We start from the raw sequence: 25,888 nt of genomic DNA on the forward strand, positions 1-25,888 counted from the left end.
GATAAACCAAATTTTTGGGTTCCATATTGAATTTATAACCAATTGGGGTTGAGTATGCGCTGAATGAAAATATTGTATTTGTTTTTTTTCCATCATTATAAGCACCATCAATCAAATCACAGTGAATTAACACCGAATTTATTCCTGAGGATATTTGAATGACATTATCACTGTAAAACGTCCCATTAGTTTCAATCTCTTTTGAGGAGAAACCCAATAACTCTCTAAATGAATTATCAATTGTGAAATCAATCTTGTAGTTATTTTTAACTTTAATCGTTGATTTTGAAGTATGTTTTTGAATGTTTATAACAATATTTTTTGGTTCATCACCCTGTTCTTTCATAAGACGAGCAATTTCGGAAGATATTTGAGAAATCTCATATGCTCCGAATTGAGACTGTTATCGTTTTGTGTCCACTTCCCGGATTATAACTAAACTTGTCATTTTTCTCGGTTATATTAAATAAGGTATTATAAGTTTCCATGGACAATAAAGATGCCTCATATTCTTTTGTTGTGTCAAGTTGTAGTGGGTATGGGAATGAAGATGTGTGGTTGCTTGTTGTGAAATTGAAACTAAGGATTGTGCTTCTCATCTTATTTAATATGAGATAAAATGTCTTCATATTGATATTTATTAATTATTTTCATGTTCATCAACTGGTCTAAAATGGCTGATGCTTCATTAAAACAATTGTTATTTCCAGCCTTCTGACTGCCTAACAACAATAACAGTCTATTAACTAATTCCGATGGGTCATTTGGAAGAAAACTAACACCTGAACCAAGGATACTTAAAGCCTGAATAATGTGTTTCTCCTTCTCATTCTTCCTACTTTTACCAGAAAGAATAACCTTATAATTTAGAGTGTTCATCAGATCAATATATACTCTATCATCATTATTTTCCATATTCAATGGTTTATCAATATACTTTGATTCATCCCTCACAGTTGAACCTTGTCTTCCATCTTTTGTGAGAAGAAACATTAATCTCGGAGTTAGTTTAACAGGGGGTTGAGCAGAACCTAAGAACCTTAATTCATCATTAAATATCAATACCTTTTCTTGAACAAGATGAAATATTGCTGGTTGTTCTGTTGGAATGAGTCCTGCTTTGGCTTTTGAATCCGCTGAATATTCATTGTTTTGAACAGCATTCACAATATAATCAGGGGGTTGATTAATCTCTTCCAGTTGTTGAAATAAACCTTCATCATCATATTCTAATTCTCCTAAATGCTCTAATTCTTCCTCCGTCATTTGACTGAAATCTTTTAACATTTGAAGTTTTTTAGGAGTATATTCTACTGTGGGAACTGTGGAAACATCTTTCATTTTTTCTTGGGAAGTTTTTAAAAGTGGTTTAAAAAATTTCTCTTGTTTTCTTTCAAATGCTTCTTCGCACTTAGTTTCTGTCTGCGTTTCTTCTTTATGTCTTCCTGCTGTTTTACAACTTTTGAAACCAACTCCTGATGTTCCTTAAATCTTCTTGCTCTTTCTTTTGCATCCATTTATTTATTGTAAAATATAATTTAATGAATTGTAAAGATCAACAGGGAAATTTTCCTTTTCTTCATCATTCAAGTAGATGTGTTCAAATAAATCCTTTTCTTTAAATATTTCATCAAATTCTTTATTAACATTAATGCGAGTTGTAATTTCTTCTTCACTAATACTTGCATCTCTGCTTTTCATACGTTTGCGTTGAGTTTCTTCATCAACATCAAAACCGAATGATAAAATCTTCACTCCGCTCAGATATTTAATAATTTGTCTCGTTCCTTCTGGATTAGTTTCTAATATCCCAACACCACCAGATTTTAGTTTCCTTAACTCACTCTTACAATGTGAATATTTTGTTGTACCAAGAGAAACCTCCTCAAATATTTGTCCTTCATTCCTCAATCGCATATGTTCCTCCACTGAAATATAGTGATAATCTTCACCTTTTACTTCTCCAGGTCTTATTGCTCTAGTTGTTGTTGATACAATGCGTATCACGGGGTGTTTTTAAGTAAATTTACAATATTCTCATTTGTACTACACAAGAACCTTGATTTATGAAAGTTTTTTCCAGAAGCAGATTTACCCACAAGATTTATAATAATAGTTGTCATTTATATATGTAATTGTTTATAAAACAAAAAATATATCCCTTAATATCTCATCTTGTTTCACAACAATATATTTATATTTTTCAGTCGTGTGCTTCATGTAATCCTCAAATTTCTTTTTACGACATAATGTAGAACAATTATCTCTCCAAAAATTATTGATATCTATTGAATTTAACTTGAATAAAATAAAAGTATTAGCATTGTTTCTGATGGAATGACGAGGAAGTTGAAAGTACGATTGACTAAGATAAATACAATTACAAGAAGAATGTCTCCCTCTTGTGTAGTAGCTGTCCATTACCGTTTGGTTTCTCTCATTAACACAATCATCAAAGATAACGAGGTTCTTTTTTGATTTATCCAAATCTTGGGGAGACGGTATATCATCCGTATTATCACTAAGAATACAAGTTATAGGATTTGATTTCTTTTTACATCTCTGTGTATCACAAAATAGTTGAATTATATCTTTAATGTTATAATCATTTAGGTTTTTTTGACGTTTAAATAAACCGATTATATCTTCTTTTTGAAGACCAGCATTAAAACCTTGTGAGAGTAGTTGATACTCTGGTTGAAAACTCGACTTTGTGAAAATTATTAAATTATCATAATCTAAAAAGTTGGGAGTGAGGAGCATTTTTAAAAGTAAGCAGGTTTTTCCACATCCACTTGAACCAACTATGAGACATCTTAATGAATTTGGGAGATTTTTATGGTTGTTAAATTTTATCTTATTTTCCCAAATAGGTAAAAAATCATTCATTTATATATTTGAAAAACAGGTTATTTAATTTATTATTGGCTTTTTTAGAAACTCTATATTTTATCCTAAGTTCAGGTTTAATTTCAAGATAATCCATTATTTTATTTATACAATATCTTGTGTTGATATTTCCCTGAAAATTACATCCATGAATAATATACAACAACAATCCTTTGAACATTTCTCTTATATGTTCAGTTTCTTCCCTTGTAAGGAAAGGTGTGTTATCACCCTCATACTTTACATTCATTTCTCTAATCAATCTTGTAAAGTAATTCATTTTTGGTGTAAATCTAAAAGAATTATTTTCCTTTTTATATTTTTTATTATCATTAATTAGAAGATAATCACAGAATATACATTGTTTATAGGCTTTTGACTCTGTGTTTAATCTCCGTCTTTCACACGCAGGACAATTCTCAAATTTGTCATATGGAGAATCAGGAAAGTCTAGCATATTTATAAAGTAAAACTTTACTTAAACTGAAATTCATCTATACTTTCAGTTGTATATTACCATCGATATCGATATACTTTTTTTCATTATCAGATTCAACGACAACATTTTTTATATTAAAGGTAATTTTAAAATGATCGTTAATTACTATTGAACGAAATGTCATTTCACCTGATATATTAACATCCTTTATTTCATCAGGATTTACATCTTTAGGGTTGTTGAAAAAAATACAAATTTCTCCTTGCATATTACAGATGGTCTTATCTTTTCTTTCTAAAGCTTCATCCATAAGGTTTTTGTTTTTGATACTTTTTCTTGTTTCATTGCTTTTTCTAGTTTTGAATATATTACTAGAAGGAGAGGAGAAACTTTTGTTAGAGATACTTTAATTGATGTTCTACCAGGTATACTAAAAGCCCTTCCACTGAAGGAAATTGAAGAACTCATATTATTTACCATAATAGTTTTTATCCAATAGTTGTTATATTTATCTTTGTTCAATTTTACATCCTTGACATATTTCTCAGTATCTTTAACAAATGAAGAGATTGATTGAAACTTGTCTTTTGTGTCTTGAAACATTGTATTTATTAAGTGAAAAAGTTGGAGGATAAAATGGTTTTAAGCACAGATTCACCTGTAAAATAAACGAAATTTTCATCAAGAAAATTTTAGTTTAAGCAAAGATTTATTATATAAATATGGTGAATACAACATACTGCGATGTTTGTAATCACGAATATAAACATTATAGAAAACACCTCCGAACCAACAAACACACATTTAATCTGTTTCATAAAATATCTCCTCTTGAGTTGGAAAGAAAACATTGTGATATCTGTTCAAAGGATGTTTTGAAGAGTAGTTATAATAAACATCTTCAATCACAAAAACACAAGAAAAATGAGTTTAAAGGAAAGGGAGACTATTATATTGAAAACACTGATGGGGCATTTAAAGGGCATATAAAAATAAGGATTTTTCAATTTGGAGAACCCGGTCCATCATCAATAGCTGAATCAATTGAAATAGTGAAACCCGATGTTGAAAAATTTATTAAAAAGACATTAAAAGAAATGAAAACTTTAAAGTTTTATATGGGAGTGAAAATGAATATGAAAAGACAAGATGAAGAACAAACTCCTTATATGAGAACAGATCTTCATTTTATAACATCATTTCAAGATTTTTTGAATAGTGGGGTTTATGAAGAACTATCAAGACAAGAGGAGGATGTTGATAATACAGTGGTAGGAAGTGGATTCAATATTAAAAAAATCATCTTTTTGGATATACACATTCTAAAATCAAACCCTCTTAAAGCTTCTTCTTATATTGAATTACCAAAAGAAATAAAACTAAAGAAGGCAGTTGTTAATATTAAGAACAATGATAATAAATGTTTTCTCTGGTGTGTTCTTGCTCACTTTCATCCACCAAAATGTAATTCAGAAAGAGTAAAACAATATATGAAATATGAGAATACCTTGGACATTAAAGATTTTAAATTCCCAATGCCACTAACAGATATTCCTAAATTTGAGAAAAAGAATAATCTTTCTATTAATGTATATGGATTCACGGATACAAACAAAGTTCAAATATTAAAAATTTCAAACAACTATAAAAATGAAGAAACACACATTGATCTTTTATATTTTAGTGTTGGAAAGAATTCACATTACACATACATCAATAATTTATCAAGATTAATCTCTTCTCAGGTATTCAGAACAGCAAACAAAATATATCCTTGTAAGCGATGTCTTAATTCATTTCATACAAAAGAACGATTAGAACAACATTCAAAGTATTGTAGTAATCATAAATCAGCTGTAATTACAATGCCTAAACCTGGTGAAAAGATTTCTTTTGAAGATTATAATAAATCTATCATGCACCCATTTGTGATATACGCTGATTTTGAGTGTATCCTTAAAAAGATAAATACTGCTTCTCCTAATCCAAAAGAATCATATACAAATAAATATCAAAAACATATTCCTTGTGGTTTCTGTTATTATATCAAATCATCTGTTGGAGAAAAGTATAACAAACTTGAACATTATCGTGGAAAAAAAGCTTTACAAGAGTTTGTAAAACGATTAGAAAAGGATTGTATAAGACTCACTAAATTAATGAAAGAAACAAATGAACCGATGAAATTAACCAAAGAAGAAAAATTAGAATTTAGAAAGAACAATATCTGTCATATTTGTGAGGGGGAAATTAAGGAGTCTAAAGTTAGGGATCATTGTCATCTTACTGGTAAATATAGAGGCCCTGCTCATTCCTGTTGTAATCTTAATTATAAATTACCTTCTTTTATTCCAGTCTTTCTTCACAATAGCACCAACTATGATACACATCTATTTATAAATGAACTTTCAAAAACACCAGGGAATATTTCTGCCATAACAAACACAAGTCAAAAGTATATTTCATTTACAAAAATGATATTCACAAAACCTATAACTCGTATTCGGTTTCTTGATTCTTACAAGTTTATGGGAACACCACTAGCCTACCTCGCATCAAATTGAAGCTCCACGGACTCTTTTCCAAATCTTAATTCATTCTTTCCAAAAGAGGAAATTCTCACTAAAGAGGAAATTCAGATTAAAGAGAGAATTCAAAGTAAAGAGGAAACTCTAATTAATGAAGAAATTCTAACTGAAGATGAAATTCTAATTATAAAGAAAATTCGAACAATGAATGAAATTCTAACTAAAGAGGAAATTCTGATTAAAGATGAAATTCTGATTAAAGAAGGAATTCTTACGAGAGAGGAAATTCAAACAAGGAATGAAATTCAAAGTAAAGAGAAAATTCTTACAAGTAAGGGAATTTATCCTTATGATTATATGGATTCATTTATGAGATTTAAAGAAACACAACTTCCATCAAAAGAAAGTTTCTATAATAACCTTTATGAAGAAGAGATAAGTGATAAGGAATATAAACACGCACAAGAAATATGGAAATTATTTAAGATAAAGAACCTTGGAGAATATCATGATTTATATCTAAAAACAGATGTTTTATTGTTCGCTGATGTGTTTGAAGCTTTTAGATCACTCTGTCATAATAAAAATTGTTATGGATTAGACCCTGCCCACTATTTCACAGCTCCTGGTTTAGCTTGGAGTGCAATGTTGAAAATGACAAAACAAGATATAGATTTAATCAGTGATGTTGATATGCTTTTGATGATTGAGAAGTCCAAGAGAGGTGGAATATCACAAGTATGTTCAAAAAGATATGCTAAAGCAAATAATAAATATCTTCCAAATTATGATAGTGAAAAAGATAGTAATTATTTGATGTATTTTGATGCTAATAATTTGTATGGATGGGCAATGTCTCAATCTCTGCCTTATGGTAAATTAGAGTGGGTGGAAGAAAAGGATTATGAAAAGGCTTTGATGAATATTGTTATTTCTTCTCAAGAGGAATTGAATGACGAAGAAGAAGGTTATTATTTTGAAGTTGATTTGAGGTACCCGAGTGATCTTCATAATAAGCATAAAGATCTTCCTTTTGCATGTGAGAAAGAAACCCCAAAGAAAGAATGGTTAAGTGATTATCATAAAAGTTTTAATATTAAAGGTAAATCAACAGAAAAGTTATTAACAACATTCTATGATAAAGAGGGATATGTTTTGCATCAGAGAAGCTTAAAACAGTTTTTGAGAGAAGGATTGAGAGTAGCTAAAATTCATAGAGTTTTAAAATTTAAACAAAGTCCTTGGGTGAAAAAGTATATTCAATTCAATACAGATATGAGAGCAAATACAAAAGTAAAATTTGAAGGGGACTTTTATAAATTAATGAATAATGCTGTATTTGGAAAGACTATGGAAAATGTTAGAAACAGGCAAAACATTAGATTCGCAACATCTTGGAAAGAAGCTTCGAGATTGATAAATAAACCAAGTTTTGAGAGAGAAGAGGTTTTTTCAGAGAACTTTTCTGCAATTCATATGAAAAAGGAAAGTATTGTAATGGATAAACCAATTTATATTGGAACAGCAGTTCTTGATTTATCAAAGATATTGATGTATGATTATTTGTATAATGACTTAAAGAAAGAGTATGGTGAAAATGTTTCATTGTTGTATAAGGACACTGATAGTTTTATCCTAGATATAAAAACTGATGATGTTTATGAAGATATGAAGAAAAATATTGGAGTATATGATACAAGTAATTTCAGCAAGAAGAGCGAGTTATTTTCCAAAAAGAATGAAAAGGTTATTGGTAAGTTTAAGGATGAGTTGGGTGGAAAAGTAATGAGTGAGTTTATTGGATTGAGAGCAAAGGCATATGCTTATAAGTATGGTGATCAGATTGATAAGAGGTTAAAGGGAATAAAGAAATATGTAATAAAGAAATCAATAACTTTTAGAAATTATTATAATTGTTTGATGAATAAGAAAGAAGAATATAGGAAAATGAATACAATAAGAAGTTATAAACATAACATATATAGTGAAGAAGTAAATAAAAAGACATTAGGAGCCTTTGATGATAAGAGATTTATTTTAGATAATGGAATAGATTGTGTTCCATATGGATATTGTATGATAGAGTGAATAGAATAGATTGTGTTTTAACGATGGGAAGATGGGTTAGGGTTTTTTAAGGGCTACCACCGCGTTTTTTCGCAATATATAAATGGTTAAACCAAGTATTAATCAAACTAAAGAGTGGAGAAAATCTCAGTCTTGGTATATAAATGGAAAACATGATGAATGTGAAAAATATCAAATAAGTCTGATTGAAAAAATAACTAAAACAAAGGTAAATAAAACAAATAAGCGAATCAATTTAAAAACTAGTAAGTTAGAGGATGTAAAGAAAAAAATGAATATCCTTGAATGGACTGAAAACTTTGATGGTTATCAATTGAACAATGAAAAAACAATTTACTATAATCTCAAAATGATATGTGGCTCAGGAGGTGGTCAAACAAGAGCATTAAGAGAAGTTTATCATTTCGTAATGGCACAAAAGGGGTATCTTAAAAAATATAAAGATTCAAATGTTTTGTTTGTCAATATTTTAGATGGGGATTATTGTGCAAAGAAAATTAAACTATTGAAGGAATTTGAGAATGAACAAATCTTTATAGGTTCAATGAGTGAGCTGTTCAACCCCCAGGTGTTCAATTCAATGAGGTTCAACCTCCAGGTTAAAAGGGGAGACAAATAAATATACCTTGGGATAAAAAGGGGGTTTATTTTTAGGGGAGAAAAAAAGGGAATCGCTGAAAATCCCCCATTCATTTACATGGGGAAAAGTGAGCCAGAATCAGTATTCTTACCCTACTCACGTGTACAAACATTAAAATTACAGGTGAGGATTTTCCTTTGACTATGCATGGTGTAGATGCAGGACTCCTGCAGCCTGTTTTTGATGCAGGAGCTCGACGACGAGAGCCAGTGACAAAGTGAGCCAATGATGAAGTGAGCCCAAATATGAGGTAAACCAGCCAAGAGAAGTGCCAGCAATGATGCAGGCTGTGCTGAGGGTGCGGTGATGAAGAAAGCACCAAAGATGAAGAAAGCCAAGCAAAGCACGGTTCTTTTCCAAAAAAGTCCGACTTTAACTCTGTTCTTTGTCCACCACAAGTCGTCCTGGTCTGCTCTGCGTCTTCTCTCCTGGCCCTTCTTCACCCCCTCCCATCCTGGTACTCCTTCATGCCAGGAGCTCTGGTCTGTCCTTTCTCTTCAGTCCCATTTGTCCTTCCTTGGTGCTTCTGGTTGGTTTCAATCCTGGCTGCTGCTTCTTTACACCCCAGTTCTTCTTCATGCCGGGAGCTGTGGCGTGTCTTGTTCTCTCCGCTGCCCTTCATACTTTCTCTCTTTCTGCCCCTTCTGGGCGAAGTCCTCCTCATGGCTGTCCTGCCCACGGAGCGGCCTCAATAAAAATAAATCCATTGTCTTCTTCCAGCTCTACAGTATATCTTGCTACCATGGCTGGTAAACACTGGCCAGACAGATCCTGATGGCCTTTTCACACGCTTTTTGTGATGGGATGTTCTCACCTGGCTCCGCCCACAAAAAAACAAGTGTTTACGCATAAAATATTACCCTGATTATGTGTCTAGACGTTGCATACACTGCTTACTCAGTGTCATTTTGAACAAAACGACTTACTCTGACAGCTCTCTGGTACATGGCAATCTAACCTACTCAAAACATATGGACCATACGACATACCACAATGTAGCTATGGACGCCTTCCACATAACACAATTATAAAACACGAAAAAGAGCAATTAGAGATTGCAGACCCTCACCAGAACTTTTGTGTGGCGTTTGTGTACTGGTGTGTTGCGTAATTGATGAGACATAATTAGAACTGCCACTTCATAAATGCTGGCAGTGATGACCGGGCACCAAGATGCCTCGCTTTGATGCAACCCCACTTTTATCGGACACCTAACCCTGACCCATGATGTATATTATTATTCAATTGAATTTAGAATGGGATTAAAAGATATTCAATTCAAATCAAATGGAAGACCAAATAGGTACAGTTCTACATTGGAGTCATCAGAAGGAACCAAAACAGGAAAAAAGCAAAAATGGAGTCATCAGGAGGAACCTGGATAGGATTCGCAATTCAGCTGCTACTCCGCTACCATGCATGCACAGCCAAGTGAGCCTTATTGAATAAATAAAAAAGAAACCAGATTCAAAACATTAAATAATTCTGGCTGCCACACCATGTGTCTGGTCAGGTTGAAATTTAAAACATATAATCACCATCACTACTAGATCATAATTGTGACGTTTTACGTCAATTGATAAAGTGGTTTAAGAGACAATTGTTTTTTTTAGATTGTCACTCAATCCAATATGGCTGCCAGACCATGTGACATCAATTATTCGTGAATATCCTGCTATCCCCAAGGATTAGGGAACATTTGTATGAGGTTTCTCCTTGATCTGTCCAGCCATTCTGGAGAAGATTTTTTTTATAGGTTTTAGGGTAAATCCAATATGGCTGCCAAACCATGTGACCTGTGATGTCATATGTGTAAATATTTTGTCCCTCATCGATAGGCGGTCGTAAATGTAAAGTTTTGCCTTGATCTGATGAACCATTTCAGAGATTTTTGAAGGTTTTAAAAAAAAAAAACCAATCAATATGGTTGCAAATCACGTGACCAATGACATCATCAATTTTTTTCTGTAGACAATTTTATCCCGAGATGACCCTCATTTTCATACTGATTGGATGTAGCGTTTTACATGTGGAATTATGACGTCATAACGAAGGCACCTATGACATCATAAAAAAACATTACACTTATTCCCCATGGTGAGTACTTGCGATGTGCCAAGTTTCAATTTTTTCCTTGGTGCGGTTTCAGAGATACAGAGGTCCAAAGTTTTTCTGTTTTTCCAACATGGCTGCCACACCACGTGACCTATGACGTCATAATTATCAATAAAACATTCTACATGAGTATTCGCGCTCCGATGGTGAAAATTTTGTCTCAATCCGAGAAGCTGTTGTGGAGAAAAACACGAAAATTCTGTACGGACAAACAAACCAACAGACAGAGAGACAGACAAACGGACTCAAATGCAATACACCCTCCTTCGGCAATACAAGGGGAATGAATAAGCTTTCCTGGTTTCTAAACTTAGGATAACAAAACACATTCCCCATGATGTTGCCCTCCCTATAGTTTATGATTTGTGACATGGGAAAAGCTTTTTTTAACCCTCAAATTTTGAGCACATTTAATTACAAGACTGACAAGATTTTGACACGATAATCATTTTGATTTCTACCTTTGAGCGCAATGTTTAACACACCTGTTCATATTGTCATTCATTGCAGAGAAGCGAGCTTGATCGTCTTGATCATGCTGTTGATCTAAAAAATAAACAACAAAAAAACATTTGTGCACATCAAACTACCCCATTATGTTTTGTAGTGGAATTAGAGAAAATCCTGCTGGCAAAAACAGATCCATCCATTTATTCCAATTAAAGAAACCTCATAAAGTCATCAAATTATCAGTTTCATAAATCAAAAACGAAAGATCATCTCAAAATGTAAAACACAAATTAAATAATTGTATCAAACACAGTGGCCTGGCAGGATATAATGAACATCCCTGATTATAAATTAACTTTCTTTTAATTGAAAAAAATGTAATTCAAACACAGTTAAATACACGAAAACAATTGTTTGAGTATATTTTATAGCATGTCGATCATTTGTCATCATTGCATTCGCGAAGCCATCAAATCGATGATATTCTCTATGATAAGGTGTAATAAGGTTAGATATTGTTACGGAAATGGCCCTTATTGGACTACTAAATATAGGATTAGCTCAGTTCCCCCATTAAATGCATGTATTGCTCAGTTGTTTGGTAAAGTGTACGTTATATGTGTGTCGGGAGGTGTAAGAGACCGTGGTGTAAAGTCGGGAGGTGTAAGGTGTAAGGTGTAAGGTGTAACAAATTTTTATGTTCGTACAGTGGTGGTGAAACAAGAGATCCCTCTTATTCCTACCCCATCCCAGGATAGGCCCCTCCAAGTCAGCTGAGAGGGTGTGGCCTGGAGAGAGGGTGTGGCGAGAGGGAGGAAGTGACGTTAAGGGGGAGGAGTTTGTCGGTTTGGCCGAGAGGCGTGCTCGTGGAACGAGCGAAAGAGAAATGAAAGAAAAAAGGAGTTCTCAGTTTGGGAAACGGAGTCGCTGAGAGAAGGCGTCCTCGTATGTGAAGAACAGTCGGGTTCTCGAGGCGTGCTCGGAGTCGCGTCGAAGCGAGCGAACGAAGGAGACACAGTGTTGGATCTGCCGGGAGAGATGCTGAACCGACCTGCATGTCGAGGATTCTGCCGTGAGAGGGACGGCAGCCGGCTTCGAGGCGAGAAAGAAAAGGAAAGGCAGTGGTGAATCGGCCGGGAGAGAATGCTGAACCTGAGGGTCGAGTCTGCCATCGGCCAAGAAAGAAAAGGTGATTCGACAGAGACAGGAACTGAGAGGATGAAGCGGAAGTCGGGCTTCGAGGCGGGAAGGCAGGACAGGAGACGCGGAGCCTCTAACAGTCCTTACTCACCTCATGGCAGGACACGTTGTCAATCCGCCTGAGGAGCTCGGAACCTCGATTTGGGCCTTGTCTGGTGAACGGGGCAGGCCTGGATTTGTATACTGAACCCTGGAGAGAGATCGGCTGAGGCCCATCCTTGATCTGGCAGACTTGTGCCGTTGACATTGCGCGGGGCCAGAGCGCGCGGAGACCGCGTGCGTGAGGTCTACGACAAAAGGACAAGCGCCATTTTGCCACGCGGCATGGTTCGAGCTGGGAGCTTGAACCCGTGGACATCCGCCTGTTGCGAGCGAAATTCGTGCCTTTTGACACTGTCCTCTCGTCCATGAAACCTCACCAAGTACTCTGTCTTGTCTTGCATGCATGCTGTCTGTCTTTGTCTGCACGTGTTGTATAAGGCAAATTTCGGTAGCGATCACCTCGAAACCTGTAGACCATGGTTCCCTAGTTAAGAACGGGTTGAGGATTGTTAATAAAACCATTGTTATGAATTTTGCTTGTGTTGTGATCCCCGATGTTCCCCAATAAATCTGGTTAATTCGTATGAAGTTGCCGCTATGGATTAATTTGTGTCACGTCGAGGAACGATCCGTTCGATTGGCATATACAACCAAAATGGTTACAGACTGGCAGAAAACGCTCGGCATCTGACAAAACCAGTCTGTAACCAGGGGTTCTATTTCCCCAACTGGTAAGGTACAAGGATTACGTTGGTATCGCGATTGAAGGCGCGTGACCCGAGGCCTGTGCTGAGCCGGCCGGCGTTATAGATCCCGGAGACGGCCGGAGTGGGTTGAGAATCCCTCTGTTGCTGAATCCTTAACAATATATAGACAAAAACTCATTTATATATTGCTTGAAAGGTTAACAGAATTTTAAAATCTGTCCATTGATTTACTGGAAGTCAGTGAAGTGTGAGAATGGAAGGGCTGTTATTCAATTTCCAATCCTGGTCCCTGAGCCTGGACCATAAGCCTGAACCACGAGCCTGGCAGCTGTATTTTGCATGAGCTGTCAGGGCCTGAAAAAAGAAGCAGGCAAGCCTGCCAGCATAGAAGAGCAATCGTCCATCCTCACCACTGCCTGCACTCCCCGCACCCTCACCACTGCCTGCACTCAACGCACCCTCAAGACTCACTGCACTCTACAGCTTGGACCAACTTCACCCTCACCACCACCCGCTCAATCTACATCCTCCGCACTGCCTGCCCTCGCTACTCCCTCATTACTGCCTGCCCTCACCACAGCCTGCACATACCATTTCCTCATCACAGCCTGCACTTTCCGCACCTCACCACAGCCTGCACTCACAGCAGCCTCACCACAGCCTGCACATACCACATCCTCATCACAGCCTGCACATACCACATCCTCATCACAGCCTGCACATACCACATCCTCATCACAGCCTGCACATACCACATCCTCATAACAGCCTGCACATACCACATCCTCATCACAGCCTGCACCCTCACCACAGCCTGCACTCACAGCAGCCTCACCACAGCCTGCACTTACAGCAGCCTGCATTCACAGCATCCTCACCACAGCCTGCACTCAGCAGCCTCACCACTGTCTGCCATCACGACCCACTCAACACTGCCTGTCCTTGCTACCCCCTCACCACTGTCAGCACTTGCTACACTCTCACCTATGAGTGTTCTCCTCCTACAGTTATTGGCCGATTACATCCAGACTTGTGATATTGGATCAGCAAGACCCCAATCAGTGTATAGGGGTGTTTCAGGATTTCTGTGTCGAGGGCTCTCTTCAAGTTCATCGCTGAGCCCCGGACAGCTTCCAACTGTCGTTTGTTTGTTATAATATTCCAAGGGATGGTTTTTAGCTCACCTGCAAAGTAGTCCAGGGGAGCTTATGGGATGGTGCGTCGTCCGTCCATCCACAAATACTTACAACCTCTCAGAAACTACATGTACGATTTCAATGAAAATTGACCACAACCTTCATCACCCGTGATGGCATTAAAAAAAAAACGCGTCTAAAGGGAAATACAGAGGGAGTTTACAGTGGGGGGGGGGGGGTTGTTTACCAAAAGAGGTATTTGCTTTCTTCTCAAACGATACACACAATTCCGATAAAACTTCATAACCTTCATCACCCATGACGTACCAAAGTTTGTCCATGACATTAGAAAAATATGTCTCTAAGGGGGTTTTATGGGGATTGCCTCCCAAAATATGCATTTCCTTTCTTTTCTGAAACCACACACACAATTTCGATAAAACTTGATGACAACCTTTATCACCTGTGATGTACCAAGGTTTGTTCATGGCATTAAAAAAATAATCGATAGGTGTTTACTTTCTTCTCCATTATATATTTTGTGGGTGATCCATGCCAACCAGTGGTTGCCTGGTTATCTTATCCAGCCACAACCAGGTGAGCGCCCAGGTGTATTACCCCTATGTTTAATATCTCTGTGAGGTTCTTTATCATCATTCCTGTAGGTCCAGCTATCACTGGTACAACTTTGGCATTGTTCATCTTCCAGGATCTTCTCACTTCATTCTTGAGGTCTTGGTGTTTGGTCATTTTCTTGATTTCTGTGTAGTTTCTTCCAAAATCACTATAAACACCTCAATCAGCAATGACTTCTTCTCCTTTTTTGTCCCTAAGTATGATATCTGGTCACAACACTTTGTTTTGAGATATTGTGATCCATCCATCCATCCACCGGGACCATACTCTGTGCAGAGTGTTGGTGCTGCCTAAGCAGACTCCTTGGCTATTGGACACAATCCTGGATGGGTCACCACTCCGAGACATTATACGAGCAAGCTGGCACTCATTTTGCCGACCTCGGCAGGATGACAGGCAGAGTCAACCCTCCTGGTATTAATTCAACAGCCAAGTGGGGTTTGATCTCAGGATCATAGGATTCCAAACCCACCATCCATCCATCCATTGGGACCATACTCTGTGCAGAGTGTTGGTGCTGCCTAAGCAGACTCCTTGGCTATTGGACACAATCCTGGACGGGTCACCACTCCGAGACATTATACGAGCAAGCTGGCACTCATTTTGCCGACCTCGGAAGGATGACAGGTTGAGTTAACCCCACCTGGTATTAATTCAACAGCTGAGTGGGGTTTGCACTCACGACCCTCGGATCCCACGCCTACCACCCTAACCATTAAGCCAACACCAGGGATATATATATATATATATATATATATATATATATATATATATATATATATATATATATATATATATATATAGTTTTTGGCCCTTTCTATCAATTTTAGAAATCTGGCCTGTGTTGAAATTTTGACCTTAAAATTAATTGGTGGTTGAATTCATTGACCTGATATGAAAATCCTGTTCAAATTTCAAGTCAATCGGATGAAAATTGACAATTTTAGAAATTTGGCCTATGCTGACCTTTTGGCCTGTATTGACCTCAAAATAATTGGTGATTGAATTCAGTAAGCTGACATGCAAATGGTCTTCAAATTTCAAATCAATCGAATAAAAATTGACGATTTTAGAAACAATCTTAGAAATGTGGCCCATGTTGATGTTTTGGCCTATGTTGACCTATTGGCCAATATTGACCTAAAAAGTAAGAGGCGGTTGAATTCAGTGGTCTGAAATGCAAATGCTCTTCAAATTGCAAGTCAATCAGATGAAAATTGAGAATTTTAGAAAATTTGGCACAATTTGGCCCAAATTGACCATTTGACTGATGTTGATCTTAAAAATAATTGGTGCATGAATTCAGAGACCTGATATGCAAATGGTCTTCGAATTTCAAGTCAATCGGATGAAAATGGAGGATTTTAGAAATCTGACCCATGTTGACCTTTTGGCCTACACTGACCTCAAAATAATTGGTGATTGAATACAGCGACCTGATATGCAAATGCTCTTCAAATTTCAAGTCAATCAGATGAAAATTGAGGATTTTAGAAATCTGACCTATGTTGACCTTTTGGCCTATATTGACCTTAAAATAATTGGTGCATTAATTTAGAGACCTAATATACAAATGCTCTTCAAAGTTCAAGTCAATCGGATGAAAATTGAGGATTTTCAAAGAATTGGCCTTTTGGCCGATGTTGATCTCAAAAATAATTGGTGCATGAATTCAGAGACCTGATGTGCAAAAGCTCTTCAAATTTCAAGTTAATTGGATTAAAATTGAGGATTTTAGGCATTTGGCCCAAATTGGCCTCGGGTGACCTCAAAATTAATAGGTAGTTGAATTCAGCGATGTGATTTGCAAATGTTCTTCAAATTCCAAGTCAATCAGATTAAATTTGAAAATTTTAGAAATTCGGCCTATGTTGACGTTTTTTTCTATGTTGACCTCAAAAGTAATAGGTGTTTGAATACAGTGACCTGATATATAAATGCTTTTCAAGTTACAAGTCAATCGGATGAAAATTGAGGATTTTAGAAATTCGGCCTGTGTTGACCTTTTGGTCTACATTGACCTCAAAAATAATAGGTGGTTCAATTCATTGATGTGATATGCAAATCCTTTTCAAATTTCAAGTCAATCGGATGAAAATTGAGGATTTTGGAAAAGCTGGCCAGAATTGGCCTTTTAGTCTATGTTGTTCTCAAAAATAATTGGTGCATGAATTCAGAGACTTGATATGCAAATACTCTTCAAATTTCAAGTTAATTGGATTAAAATTGAGGATTTTAGGCATTTGGCCCAAATTGGCCGTTTGGCCTTTGGTGACCTCAAAATTAATTGGTAGTTAAATTCAGCGATGTGATATGCAAATAGTCTTCAAATTTCAAGTCAATCGAATGAAAATTGAAGATTTTCGAAAAGCTGGCTAAAATTCAACTTTTGGCGTATTTTTACTTTTTGGCCTATGTTTACCTCAAAATTAGTAGGTTGTTTAATTCAGTGACCTGATATGCAAATGCTCTTCAAATTTCAAGATAATTGAATTGAAATTGAAGATTTTAGAAATTTGGCCAATGTTGTCCTTTTGGTCGATGTTGACCTTTTGGCCGATGGTGACATCAAAACTAACAAGTGGTTGAATTCAGTGACCTTATTTGCAAATGTTCTTCAAATTTCAAGTCAATCGGATGAACATTGAGGATTTTAGAAAACTTGGCCTGTTGGCCTATTTTGATCTTATGGCCTATTTTTACCTCAAAATTAATAGGTGGTTGAATTCCTCGATCTTATATACAAATGATCTTCAACTCCCATGTCAATCGGATGAAAACTGAGGATTTTAGAAACAGTTTTATAATTTGGCCTCTTTTGGGTGACGTTATGGCCTATGTTGACCTTTTGACCAATGGTAACCTCATGAGTAATAGGTGGTTGAATTCAATGACCTGATTTGCAAACCTGTTCAAATTTTAAATCAATCGGATGAAATTTGAGGACTTTAGAAAACTTGGCTCAAATTGGCCTTTTGGCCTATGTAGACCTTTTTGGTCGACCGAATTTGACGAACCTTCAATGCCGGACCATCGCGGGGTCAGTGACATTAATCTCTGAAATTTTAAGAACGATCGTTTGAGCGGTCTGGGCTGGAGGTGAGCAGACAGACAAACACACAAACAAACAAACACACAAACAAGCCGGTAGGCGACAAGGGATTCGCTGGGATCGAAGCGCTGGATATGATGCTTTTCATTCTGACTGATCCACCGACGAAGATTCATTGCCAAGATGTATTGGTTCACATACAATTGTTCCTCTGCCTGGCAAGATTTTTCCTATTGTGTATTTTGCCAACTGGCACTCCTCATAAAAAATGTCGGTAAATAGACACCCTATTTTTGAAGGACTACCATTTGAAAAATAATCGGTTTGCTGGTTTGTGCTGTGGAGCCTCGCGTTGCAGACACACACACACACACACACACACACACACACACACACACACACACACACACACACACACACACACACACACACACACACACACACACACACAAAACCCGATAAACTTCTCTCAATGCTCTTGTTTGACCACACCTCCTGAGTCACACAATATTTTTCATAAGCCATGCCCACTTTCCACAAGCCACGCCCACTTTCCTATGACACTCCCACTTTCCTACGTCACTCCCACTTTCCTACGTCACTCCCACTTTTCATCAACCACGTCCACATTCCCTAAGCTCCGCCCACTTTCCTAAGCCCATCATAAAAAACGACGGTGAATAGACACCTGATTTTTGAAGGACTTCCATTTGAAAAATAAAACCTCAATCAAAAATCGGTTCAAGTAAAATTTTCTAAATATCTCGAAGTGTTTAATTCCGAAGTCTCGATTCTCTACATTCAAAACTGAAGGACACGTATTGAAAATACTATACGCGGTTTTTTGGCCGCTGCACAGCAACGAAATTCAAACGCACACATTCCCAACACATATTGCACATGTTGGCAAAGTTTCATTGAAATCGGTTCGCTGGTTTGTGCTGTGGAGCCTCGCGTTTCAGACACACACACACACACACACACACACACACACACACACACACACACACACACACACACACACACACACACACACACACACACACACACACACACACACACACACACGGAAAACCAGACAATAAGGGATATCTAGCGAATCCAATAATTGGAGGTGGTGTGTGGGTGTGGAATAGTTTTCGGTAAATAAATAAATAATTAAAGGTGGTGTGTGGGTCGTGGAATGGTTTTCGGTAAATAACTAAATAATTGGAGGTGGTGTGTGGGTGGGGAATCGCTTTCGGTAAATAAATAAATAATTGGAGGTGGTGTGTCGGGAGGAGAATCCGAAATGTTAAATAAATAAGTAATTGGTGGTAGTGTGTGGGTGGTGGAATCGTTTACAGAAAAATAAAGAAATAATTGGAGGTGGTGTGTGGGTCATGGAATAGTTTTTGGTAAATAAATAAATAATTGGAGGCGGAGTGTGGGTCGTGGAATTATTTATGGAAAATAAATAAATAATTGGAGGTAGTGTGTGGGTCGTGGAATAGTTTACGGTAAATAAATAAATAAGGTTGGTCGGTGGTCTTTCTGTCTTCTACCGACTCCTCTCCAGCCTTGCCCCCCCTGCTCTCTCTGCGATTTGTCCCAACCACATTTCCACAGGGCGCTCAAGGTCCGCCAACAACCCCCTTCTGGTAAAACTACCAAAATCACGAATCACTGCTCATCTTCACTCTTTCATTCCTCTTTTTTCCCGCCTTTGGAATAAACTTCCTCACTCTATTCTTTCCCATTCTTCCCTTCAGGCTTTCAAAACAGCTGTTCACCACCACCTCTTATCTTCCCCCATCCAAATCCTCGATCTTTTCTACCCCCGATAATCCACCCAAGCCCACTTCCTTCAATTCTCCTGCTTTCCTTCCTGAAAGTCCCTTTAATGTCCATCTTCCCCTCGCCATGTTCCCCGTCCCATCCCCATCCCTCTCCCTTCCACAGTTCACCTGTGTCTGTTCCCCAATGTTTTGTCCCTTCCACTCCCGCCCCTCTTGTCTCATGCCTCCTTGCTGTGAGTTGTGTGTTAGCTCTCATACGAGCCTCGACCAAGGTATAAAAAAAAAAAAAAAAAAAAAAAAAAAAAAAAAGGTGGTGTGTGGGTGGGGAATCCTTTACGGAAAATAAATAAATAATTGGAGGTGGTGAGTCGGGAGGAGAATCCGAAATGTTAAATAAATAAATAATTGGAGGTGGTGTGTGGGTGGGGAATCGCTTTCGGTAAATAAATAAATAATTGGAGGTGGTGTGTCGGGAGGAGAATCCGAAATGTTAAATAAATAAATAATTGGAGGTGGTGTGTGGGTAGTGGAATAGTTTTCGGAAAATAAATAAATAATTAAAGGTGGTGTGGATCGTGGAATCGTTTTCGGTAAATAAATAAATAATTGGAGGTGGTGTGTGGGTGGGGAATCGTTTTCGGTAAATAAATAATTGGAGGTGGTGTGTGGATGGGGAATCGTTTTCGGTAAATAAATAAATAATTGGAGGTGGTGTGTGGGTGGGGAATGGTTTTCGGGTAAATAAATAAATAAATAATTGGAGGTGGTGTGTGGGTGGGGAATCATTTTTGGTAAATAAATAATTGGAGGTGGTGTGTGGATGGGGAATCGTTTTCGGTAAATAAATAAATAAATAATTAAAGGTGGTGTGTGAGTCGTGGAATCGTTTTCGGTAAATAAATAATTGGAGGTGGTGTGTGGATGGGGAATCGTTTTCGGTAAATAAATAAATAATTGGCGGTGGTGTGTGGGTGGGGAATCGTTTTCGGTAAATAAATAAATTATTGGTTTGCTGGTTTGTGCTGTGGAGCCTCGTGTTGCACACACACACACACACACACACACACACACACACACACACACACACACACACACACGCGCACACACGCACACACACACATGCGCGCACACACACACACACACACACACACACACGCACACACACACATGCGCGCGCACACACACACACACAACCCGATAAACTTCTCTCAATGCTCTTGTTTGACCACACCTCCTGAGCCACACAATATTTTTCATAAGCCACGCCCACTTTCCATAAGCCACGCCCACTTTCCTACACCACTCCCACTTCTCATCAACCACATCCACTTTCCCTAAGCTCCGCCCACTTTCCTAAGCCCCTCATAAAAAATGACAGTGAATAGAGACCCGATTTTTGAAGGACTACCATTTGAAAAATAAAACCTCAATCAAAAATCGGCTCGAGTAAAATTTTCTAAATATCTCGAAGTGTTTAATTCCGAAGTCTCGTTTCTCTACATTCAAAACTGAAGGACAAGTATTGAAAATACTGTACGCGGTTTTTTGGCCGCTGCACAGCAACAGGTGGTTGCTCGGCAACGAAATTCAAACGCACACATTCCCAACAAATACTGCACATGTTGGCAAAGTTTCATCGAAATCGGTTTGCTGGTTTGTGCTGTGGAGCCTCGCGTTGCAGACACACACACACACACACACACACACACACACACACACACACACACACACACACACACACACACACACACACACACGGAAAACCCGACAATAAGGGATATCTAGCATATATAGCGAATCCAACAAATGGAGGCGATCAACATACTTGTCAAAAACAACTAATTTTTTTTGCCAAGTAACAAGCAGACCCAAATGCAATACCCCCCCCCCCCCTTCGGTGAGGGTAATAGCGAACGCAGTGAGCTTCATACTTAACGCGTGCACGTGAGAGAATAGGAAACAACAACAACAACAACAACAACAACAACAACAACAACAACAACACAATCCCCCTGGCTATTTGGAATCCGTGTCGTTGGATACGACCTTTTGCTTCCGGTTGTTTTTAAACGCTGTGCGGTGTATAAATACGATTGCGTTTTATTTCTATCTTGTGAATATTACTTAACGCGTGCACATGAGAGAATAGGAAACAACAAAAACAACACAATACCCTGGCAATTGTGAATCTGTGTCGTTGGCTATTACCCTTTTGCTTCCGGTTTTTTTGTTTCTGTTTTTTTTTTTGGTTTCCGGTTTTTGTCATGGGGAATGATGCATGCCGGGAGATAAAGGCATCGTCGGAGACATGAAAGACCCAAATAATATCAGACATGGTGTATATTTCCTCCACTGATTTTAATAAAGATATCTCCCGCATCATCAAAAAATATTTGTTAATCGTGATTTACATTATTTGATCGCTGATCCCGAATCCAGGCCGAAGTAACCGGAAATTGCGTATACAGTTGTCAACAAGTTTTAGGTAAAGTCAGAAGCGAATGTAAGAAGAAGTCAACGTTCGCTTCTAGGCTTTGCCTATTCCATATTAATCATGTGACTATTTTTTTTTTTTTAAACTGTCCTTTTGTCTGCGTTCTAATGTATATGTACTGTATGTTGTCGAGTTGTCCGGGTGGGGGGAGGGGGGGAGGAGAGAGGGGAAGGGTGGGGTGGAAGTTCGGAGAGAGGAGGCAGGGGAAGGGGTGGGATGGGAGGAGGAAGGGGTGGGGAAGGGGTGGGGTGGGAGTCCGGAGGGAGGAAGCTGTGGAAGGGGTGGAATGGAGAGGAAGGGGTGGAAGTCAGAAGGGGTAGGAGGAGGGATCTGGCTTTGCCCCTGCTAATTTTACTATTTTCACCTCGAAAAAGAGGAATCACCATTATTTGTTTTTCTCCACCTTGATGCCAGGACAGCATTTTTCATATAAACATCGAACAGCAACATATACATGTTATAGATAAACTTTGCCTCTTACCTGGAATGGGCAAAGTCGAGTGTTCCTTGTAGAATCTCTTGTCAAAGTCAGAAATTGTGTTTCGGTACTGGGATAAAACCTTCCACACAAACTGTTCACAGGTGTGTTCATCTTCTGTGACCAAATTCACCAAGAGTCTCCAACGGAAACTCAGTGATTCACAAGGGGGTTGAGAAAATTTTTCAATCTCTGAATCACCAATCAGTCCTTGTTTTTGTGTCTCTTGAATGATGTCATCAATCGAGTCTTTTAAGATCTTTTGAAGATACAATCTTTGCTCTTTGATTTGATGACAAACACTGCTTGATTCCATTGTGAAGCGGTTTCTTCCATCTACCTGTTGAAAAATGTTTCCTGTATTATGAACAATAATTGTAAGTTTTTATTTCTCAATCACAAAAACACGAAAAGTTTAAGTTTACAAATCACTGGTTTACATAATCTCTGAAACAAACTAATTTACACGAGAAGCACCCTCTCCCAATGGGATCGACCAGGTGGGTTATGTTATTATACTTATTCAAACATGTAATTCAACCTCACCTCACTGCACTGGAAAAAGTGGGGACAGGAATAACTGTATGTAAATGGTGGGATTTGTAATACCCTCTCCCACCTGGAAGCGGCGCTACATGATACACATTTATATAGAGAATTTGAATCCCACCACCCCAGTCTTCCCCCAAGACCAAGGCAAAGATGAAACACCCCTATACACTGATTGGGCTCTTGTTGATCCTATATCACAATCTGGATGTAATCGGCCAGGAACTGTAGAACACTCACACGACAAAAGCACACACACACACACACACACACACACACACATACAAACACACACACACACACAGTTACAGAATAGTAATTAGAAAAGGATGCACAGAACAACATGACATCATTTGTTCTTCAGTGTCTGTAGGTTAATCGGGTTCAGAGATCACCAAACAGTTTTATGCACAGTTTTCATTATTTGTCAAACATATTTTACCAAACGATCGATAATAATGTATTGTTCACTCAGTCAGAAACCAAAACAAAAAAAAAATTTCTGGTGACTCAAGATTTGAATCCTCGACAATTCTGATCTGTGGTGTGTTCTGCAGCAAGCAGCTTGCTATCGCTCGTCAAGCTGTTTGCTTGATTCAAAGTGCTCAAGAAAGCATTCCAACGGAGTGGAGTGCTCAGCACCATGTAACAATATGGCGATCTTCATGTAAACAATGGTGCGTCATAGGAACCGCTTAACAACATGGAGGTCTCCATGGTAACTTTGTCCCTTTTCTGCCACCCACCCCCACTCCAACTCTCTCCCCTCTTCCACTCCCCTCTTCACATTCTCAGCCACCCCATCTCTCCCAACCCCATGGCTCTTCCTTTCTTCTTCAAGTTCTCAAATCCCTCTCCAAGCCCCAAGTCCTCATCTCTGTCCCTTTTCTCCCCCACCCTCCAACCTCAACTCCTTGTCCTCCACTCCTATTTTGCTTTTCTACTCTTCACACCTCCTCTTTCCCAACCCCATGGCTCCTCTCTTATTCAAGTCTTCCACTCCCCCCCACTTGAAGCAGTTCCATAGGTAAGCGAACCAGCCACTCGGAAATTATACACCTCCTGTGAAACTGTGTATTTCCACTTCCACAAGGCATTGTCAGAGCATTCCTCTGTACACCTCACATGTACACAAAGACAAAGTGGAAGCATTCGTCAGCAGTCCCAGGTTCCGTTTGTGAATTAATTTGTTGGTAAGTGAAGTAGTTGGTGTTTTTTGTTTGCTATGATCTTCCTCCAACAGTGTAATAATCACAGATCATTAAGACTGCAAAGGTTTCTTGGTAAAGTAAATCTCTTCTTCTTCTTCTTCTTTCGGCTGCTCCCCTTAGGGGTCGCCACAGCGGATCATCCGTATGATCCGCATAGGGATTTGGCACATGTTTTACACCGGATGCCCTTCCTGACGCAACCCTGGTCGCCTCTTACGACACAGGGATATGGTACACCTATTTTAACCGGGGTATACACCGGCCCAGTACACTGGTACTCATTTCGCCGACCTCGGAAGGATGACAGGCTGAGTCAACCCCCTGGTGTATTAATTCAGTGGCCCAACGGGGCTTGAACTCAGGAACTTTTGGATCCCAAGCCGCTGCCCTAACCACTGCGCCAACACCAGGCTCTTGGTAAAGTAAATCTATGGAAAGGGAATTATACCTTGATAGAATTGAATGCATAGTTTGTGGTTATTTTATTTTTTGGACTTCTAGGAGATGTGCAAACCAACAACTGAGCACATTGTTACGGTCTTGCCGGCAGGTCACGAGTGACCACTCTCAACCTGCTTCCCGACCTGTGACCCTGAAACCGGCGAGCCGTAGATAACTCCGCGGCACGTCAGGTTGGGAAGCAACCACAGACGTCGTCTGAAGTGAATAAATCTGATAGGGTCCCAACGCCCAAATTTCACATTACGTAAAGAACCCCTTATACATTTCCCCTCATTACTAAAACACAATACAGGTCTACCTCATTCAACCAGGAAATTAGACAAGAAGAGGAGGAAGACAAAGAAGTCGCAGAATATTGTCAACCCTTTTCTCACCCGCACTTGAGCCGGTGGGCCCACGTGAGTCCCAACGTGAATGGGGAGGAAGGAGAGAAAGAGGATGGTGTGGTGCAGTGTGTCAGGAGAGGTGCAGGTGGATGCAATGGGTGCACGAGAGAAAACTGAGGGTGCAAATCAGTTACCCTGCCCTAACAAGTCAAGGGACAATCGTTGAAACTCTTTTGTGCATCTCACTTAAATGAATTAGAAGTAACGATGGAGGTAAAAGATCGTGTAAGTCAGTGTGTTTGGCCATCATGTCCAGGGAACCTCTGGTGCCCGTCCACCCTTTGCCTCGTAGCACCATCCTGCTTGTTCAGACAGAAGTTCATCCTTGTCGAAGTTCGTTCTTTGGCTAGGCCTGTTCTTATGGTGCAGCTTATCTCGTTTTGTTCCCCACATGTGAAGCAGCCCCAATGCTTGGAATTCTAGTCATAAATTTAACTGTAATAATCACAGATCGTAATGACTGATAAGGAGGAAGAGCTGGGAAGGACACGTGGGAAGGGCGATCCGGGAGTTTAGTGCGGGGCTCGGGTGTGCATTTTGGCTCATGAGAGGGGGGCCATGGGTGGCGGGTGTACATTGCAGCATTCAGACTGCACCCGGAGCACGTT

General features: G+C 38.6%; 1 protein-coding gene across 5 annotated transcripts in view; it reads right to left on the bottom strand.

The window, feature by feature from the left end:
• The window catches only part of LOC147016437 (interferon-induced very large GTPase 1-like), a 68,161-nt gene that overhangs the window by 38,518 nt on the left and 3,755 nt on the right, over positions 1–25,888 (bottom strand). For 3 of the 5 annotated variants that reach the window (XM_085845084.1, XM_085845087.1, XM_085845088.1), the window contains 2 exons: positions 22,676–23,012; positions 11,185–11,245 (listed from right to left, as the gene is read on the bottom strand). In XM_085845084.1, the coding sequence (XP_085701210.1) occupies positions 11,185–11,245; positions 22,676–22,988 (374 nt within the window). In that variant the 5' untranslated portion in view covers positions 22,989–23,012. Of the gene's footprint in view, positions 1–11,184; positions 11,246–22,675; positions 23,030–25,888 lie in introns of those variants that run through there. The other 2 variants (XM_085845085.1, XM_085845089.1) reach the window with 2 other exon arrangements.

The sequence above is a fragment of the Eptatretus burgeri genome, chromosome 11, assembly GCF_056783735.1.
Source record: "Eptatretus burgeri isolate ZD-2024b chromosome 11, Ebu_testis_v1, whole genome shotgun sequence".
NCBI classification, from domain to species: domain Eukaryota; kingdom Metazoa; phylum Chordata; class Myxini; order Myxiniformes; family Myxinidae; genus Eptatretus; species Eptatretus burgeri.